Source organism: Propithecus coquereli, unplaced genomic scaffold (assembly GCF_000956105.1).
Source record: "Propithecus coquereli isolate 6110/MARCELLA unplaced genomic scaffold, Pcoq_1.0 Scaffold77, whole genome shotgun sequence".
Taxonomy (NCBI): domain Eukaryota; kingdom Metazoa; phylum Chordata; class Mammalia; order Primates; family Indriidae; genus Propithecus; species Propithecus coquereli.
The window spans coordinates 5333571-5340042 of NW_012153840.1; the positions used below are offsets into that span (position 1 = coordinate 5333571).

A 6472-nucleotide genomic window follows, 5' to 3' on the forward strand; every position below is an offset into this window, starting at 1 on the left:
CTCCCAGCCTGTACCGTGGCTCCTAAAGCCCTTCTGGCTCCGGCTCCTGCCGGCCCCTCTGCCTCGTGTCCACCACGTGCCCTTTGTCACTGGCCCAGCTCCGCTGACCTTCTTTGGATTCTGTAAACACACAAAACACACAAACACATCCCCTGCTGTCTGCAACTCTGAATCTGTGGCCCCTCTGCCAGGAATGCCCCTCCCAGGTCTTTGCACAAAACTCCTTGACATACCATCTTGGCTCAAATGTCACCTCTCGGTGACGTTTTACCTGGTGTAAGGTAAAACACACGCCCTTCCTTTCTCACCTGCAGGGCCGTCTGTCTTGCCTGTGTTCAGCCAGTGGTGTTCCCATGGATCCTCCCCTTCAGGTCAAACAGGGACAGGCCAAGCCCTGCACCTGAAGTTTCGACAGGTAAATCAATCATGCTTTTATGGTTTGCATCAGCTTTGGGCATTGCCCCACTGGGAAGACTGATAACCAACTTGCTGTGTGATGTTGGGCAATTTCAGAAGCAAGGAAGGCTTTGGAAGCCTTCACCAAAGTGCGGAGTTCAGTCTCTCATTCTCCCAACAGGGACATGGGATTCCCGCAGGCCAAGTGCTGGGGGTCACGTGGCTGGCTGGTGCCAGAATCAGGGTTGGGCCTGGCATCCTCTGACTCAGAGTTCAGTGCTTGTAACAAGAATAAAAACCAGCACACGAAGCATGTGCCAGGCCTGTCTTGGGGGATTTGCATCTGTCAACTCATCCTTACGGAGCATGACTTTGAGATTAGGAAGCAAGGTCCAGAGGAACCAATGACTTGTCTACAGTCCCACGGCAGTGAGTGGCAGAGCAGGGTTTCCACCCAAGAGCCCCTGCGCCCAGCTACTGCCGCAGACAGAAGACACTACGGGAGAGACACATCGTTGTTGAACACTTATTCTGGGCTGAGCCCTGTGCTGAGAGTTTTCCATATATCACCTCATTTCATCTTCTTGACACCAACAAGAGGGGCTATTATTAATATTTTGCTGCAAGGTTCAGGAGTCCCCAACACCACCCTCACTTTTGACACAAATTGCAAATTGAGGGGTCCCGGGACCACCTTCCCTTTGACACCAATTTCAAGTTCAAGGTTCCCCAAGACCACCCTCAGGTTTGATAATTCTCTAGAAGGACTCATAGAACTCAGGAAAGCTGTTATAGTCATGGTTATTGTTCACGACAGTGAAAGGACGCAGGTTAAACTCAGCCAAGGGAGGAGGTACCCGAGGCTGTGTCCAGGAGACATCCAGGAGCAAGCTCCTGCGTGTCCCTTCCCAGTGGACTTGTGGGGACAGCACTAACTTCTCCCCGCAGTGATGTGTGACAACACATACAGAGTCTGGCTAACCGGGGAAGATCACCTGAGCCTCAGTATCCAGAGTTTTTACTGGAGGTCAGTTGTGTAGGCACAGGTGAGCACCAGCACAGCTCACCTTAGCCACAAGCCCCTCCGGAGGTTGTGCTGACACCCCATGGTCCGTGGTTGCCAGCATCAGTCACGTGGTCAGCATAGGGTATCTGGCACAGCCCACTGCCCCAGGTAAACAAAGACATGCTTTTTTTCTTTTTCTTTGAGACAGAGTCTCACTCTGTTGCCAGGCTAGAGTGCCGTGGCGTTATCCTAGCTCACAGCAACCTCAAACTCCTGGGCTTAAGCGATCCTCCTGCCTCAGCCTCCTGAGGAGCTGAGACTACAGGCATGTACCACTGTGCCCAGCTTAGGGTATATTTAATTTAAGCTCTTTATTCACCCTGCACCATTAGGGAGGCCTGGGAAGGGCTCTGTTTGGTCATATTCAGCAAGATTCCACTTCCCATGGCCAAACTATCTCACTTGATGTTGTTGTTCCTATGCGATTTCAGAAAACTCCAGGGTGCTTGGGATGAAACATGAACTTAACATACATTTATCAGGTGTCTGTGGATGCCCAGCACAGGGCAAGGTGTTGAGGGTGCCATAGTGAACAAGTTAGATGTCATTTATGCCTTTTCATGGAGCTTACAGTTTACGCTGGGGGGAGAAGGGAAGCAGACAGCTCTCCAGGTCATGTGCAGTGTCCTGGTGACAGGACAGGCCATGGCTTCATCATTCCCCATCCCAGGACACGCCAGGCCCCATCCACAGCCCTCTACTGGACAATATTTATTGAGCTACTCAGTAAATGCTGGTGCCAGATGCTGGTCCATGGGAGGACTTTGGGGACAGAATGGTCAGCAAGACAGACACAGCCCCTACCCCATCTGAGCTTCTCTTCACTTGAGTGGGAGACAAGCTTATCTCCACCTGTCTTCACTCAAGTGGCAGAAACAGACAGAAATGTCAAGAACAACTAGGTAACATAATTTCCAAAAGTGATGTGACCCAGGAAGGAAAGAGACACAGGGCTAGGGTAGAGAATAGGTGCGGGTGGCCAGGGAGGGCCTCCTGGAAGAGGTGACATTTAAGCTGAGACCTGCAAATGAAGCGGAGCCAGCCATGTGAGGAGTGGGAAGGGTGCTTCAGGGAACAGCATGTGCAGATGCCCTGAGGCGGAGAAGAGAACAGCTTGGCTGAGGGCAGTGTGGACTGTGGAAGTATTTGGATTTCATTCCAAGGGTAGTGGGAGCCACTGAAGGTTCTGAGAGGGGACCGACGTGATCTCCTTTCCATTTTAAGATCCCTCATGGCTGCCATGTCCAGAACAGATGGGGGATGGGGTAGGCAGAGGCAAGCGTGGGGTGTCACCAGGACACTGCACACTGCCTCTCACCTCTGGCGTGTGCACAGGCTGAGTCCTCTACCTGAGTCCTCAGCTGAGCCACAGAGCTCCCAGGGTGAGCCAGTTGCTCCTACTCTACTTTTATGAGTCAGGTGACTTGTAAACAAAGCCCCACCCGAGAACTAGTCATAACCGTTAAAGTGCACACGTCCACACCATTCAAATTCAGACACGAGCCCCCATTTTCTCCACCAACTCTCCCAGACGATGGGAGGCTGTGTTCTCAATGATGCCCTCACACCTCTCGTACCCGCAGAGGAACATGACGTCGGCTTCCGTACTGATTCAGGGACACTTCCTCAATTTCTCTGGTACTCTGATTTGTCTGGCTGTGTGATGAGCTAGAAATGCGCTCTGTGACCATGGATAAGTCATTTCATCTCTGAGTAACAGTAATTATCATCATGACAAGAGCTATCATCTTGAGGCATGGCTCTGTGATGAGCAGCCCGTAAGGACCTTTACATGCATCAACTCACTCAAGTCTCACATCCACCCTGTGAAGTCCCATCATCATCATCATCACCACCACCACCATCATCACATCACCATTATCATCACCATCACCACCATTATCACTGTCATCATCTCTACCACCATCATTATCTTCACCATCATCACCACCACCATTATGTTCACCATCACCACCACCACCATCATCATCACCACCTTTATCTTCACCATCATCACCATCACCATTATCATCACCATCATCATCTCTACCACCATCATCACCACTATAATCACCGTCATCACTGCTATGGTCATCACACAATCAGTTCACAAGGAGAAACAAACTAAGCAGCAGGTACGCACACGCGCGCGCGCACACACACACACACACACACACACACACACAGAGGTGGGATTCCAGCCCGGATGCTGTGAGAACACAGCGGTTAGCCTTAGCGATCTCCAGGACCTTGCTACTCACAGCGTGCTCCCTGAACAGCGGCGCTGGATCACCTGGGAGCTTGTTGGAAATGCTGCATCTCAGGCCCCACCCCGGACCTGATGAATCTGCATTTTAACAAGTGTCCAGGTGATTTGTGGGCACACTGGAATTCGAGAAGCCCTGCTGGAAGGTTCTTTGTCCTTGGGCATTCTGGGAACTGTGACCTTTATGTACAGGGTCGCTTTCAGTTAGGACAATATGACTCCTGTGTGCCCTTTCCCAACTATTCCACGGAAGTACAGCTGAGAGGAGAAGTCCTTCCTTCCTTCCGTCCTTCCTTCCTTCTCAGAAGTGTCTTCTTGCAGACGAGGTCGAGTGCTTCTCAGACTACATGACCCTGTGGATCCCAAGGAGCCACGTGGAGGGTTTGCGGCAGTGGCTGGGCAGAATCCTGCACTTGCCAGGTAAGGGACAGTCAGCTGGGCAGGGCCTTTGCTGGGGGCGAGACCCCGGTAGGTCCCTCAACCCCAGGCCTTTTGCATGGCCTGTTCCCTGCCTGGAAGGCCCCTCCCCCATTTCTCACATTGGTTCCTTCCTGTCTCTCAAAGCTCTGCTCAAAGGCCACCTCCCGCCCAGGCCTGGCGACTCTCTTCAGTAGTCCCCACCCAGCCCACTCAGTCTGGTCCTGTCTGTGTCTCATCACTCGCCACTAAAGCTGATCTTCTCCCGTCGTTCCCAGCCTTGTCATCTGCGCCCGCCCCCAACAGAAGGGGGCACTGGCCTCACGTTTCAGAACTGGGAACACTGCCTGGTGCATAGCAGACTCACAGTAAATATTTGTTGAATGAACACATGTCCTGAAACCCTGGAAGAAGCGCCCATGTGGTGCTGATATGCCCCCAAATCTAAATCGCCCTGGGAAAGGAACGGAAGTGAGGCCAAAGGGGTGTGGTTCTTACGCACTTGAAATGGGAAGCCGTCTCGTGCTTGCTGGGGGAGTAGCGCACCTACAATAGCAAAAAGCAAGGGCGTGTGTCACTTTCAGAAACCTTTCTGCCATGAGCTTGCAACACAAAAGTTGGGAAAGGAGTAGGTGCCCCCAGGTGATCACCTAGATCCTTCTGGAGGGAATAAGAGTAGAGAGATGTGCAAATAGTCCGCTTCCGTCTGTGTTCTCCACTGCGGGGGCTGCAAAGTGAGCCCTCAGAATTCCTCGTCTCTTTTGCAGAGAAAGAGAAAAATTGAGGACAGAGGCTTTCCGATCTCTTCTGGAGTCTAGGAAAGGCTCCCAGGGTCCCTGTTCATTCCGGAAATTCTTAATGCACCTTCCGGGACCCGTGCGGCCTAATCTGTACTGGGAGGGTCCACTGCCCGGCGGCCGGCAAGCCCGTGATGCCTTGGGAGCGGCATTTGTGTATTAAAAGGCCACTTTTCCAGGAGAAATGCTGTGGATACATTAAGCTGTCGCCTGTTCTTTGGAGAGCCATTATTAATGGAAAACAATAGATTAATAGTTTTAAAACGCTTGTTCAATAAGTAATTTTTATGGCTCTGGATAGAGCCCATTAAACATTTCTGTGTGTTATTATAAAGAAGTTTTAAGCGTAAAATCATAAAGTCAATAATCAGAGAATTAGTCACAGCGGCCAGCCACAGGCCATTAGTTTTAGGCGCTGTCAGAGACACCTGTGGCTTTTGAGGGAGAGTTTTCATTTCACGCAGGCAGCTCCAGGTGGGGGTGGAGACATGGCAGTGCCTGCTGCCTCCCACAAACTTGAGGGGACAGCGAGCAGGTGTGAGCAGCGGGGTGCCAGGCAAATATTTACAAAGTGCAAACGTGAACGCAAAACTAAAACGATCCAGGTCAATTTGCACATCCCCGGCTCAGGCACTTTATTCCCCCAGCGATCTGCCTTTCAGAGCCTCCTCAGCCAGGGGCAGCCTCGATCTCCTGCTAAAGATAGCGGCGGAAGCTGCGCGTGCTTTCGAAAGGAAAGCGTGTCACCAGAGAATCCCCCATGTAACGCTGCCGGAGCTGTTCTCCGAAATAGCATATTCATCTCCCCTCCAATGCACAATCGAGCCAAGTATTTGAAAATGAAACTGCGAGCTTTTAAAAATGACTTTTTAAAAAACCATGACAAAAGCAATACAAGATAATTATGGAAACTAGAGGAAATCAAAGGAGATAATGAAAACGGCCCGTAATCCCTCCGCCCAGAGATATTCCTCTTTATGTTTCACTCATTCAACAAATATTTGTCGAGAGCCCCTGATGTGCCAGACACAGCGCAAGGCACCAGGGATGCAGGCGGCACAGAACAGATACCCCTGGCCCCATGGAGCTGACACTTCAGCAGAGGGCGACAAACAATTAACGTAATAAATAAGTCAATGAGAAGCAGGTTAGAGAGCAGTGAGTGCTGCAGAAAAGGAGGCGGAAGAGTAGGGTAAGGACGGCCTTAAGAGGGTGGTCAGGGTGGGCTTCATTGTGAAGGTGATTCAAAGGAGGTGGGGGAGTGAGCCCTGCCTGTGCCAAGGAGAAGAGGATTCCAGGCAGAGGCACAGCCAGTGCAAAGGCCCTGAGGCAGGAGTGTGCCTGGGCTGCCTGAGAAATAGCAGGGGGTGCCGGTGTGGCTGGAGCAGAGGGAGGGAGGTGAAGAGAAGGGGGAGAGGACCTCAGACAGGTGAAGGACAAATCATGTGGGGCCTTTGAGGACTTTGGCTTTTTCACTGAGAGCTTTATTTATTTATTTATTTTTCCGAGACAGGGTCTCACTCTGTTGCC

The 6472-nt window shown here is 51.4% G+C and overlaps 1 protein-coding gene across 1 annotated transcript in view; it reads left to right on the forward strand.

Annotated features, from left to right (window-relative positions):
- Positions 1–6472, forward strand: part of LOC105824885 (chromosome unknown open reading frame, human C1orf127) — a 32204-nt gene that overhangs the window by 6027 nt on the left and 19705 nt on the right. The window contains exons 2-4 of the mRNA XM_012662497.1: positions 315–415; positions 2736–2743; positions 4034–4148. Coding sequence (XP_012517951.1) covers positions 315–415; positions 2736–2743; positions 4034–4148 — 224 coding nt within the window. The remainder of the gene's footprint in view (positions 1–314; positions 416–2735; positions 2744–4033; positions 4149–6472) is intronic.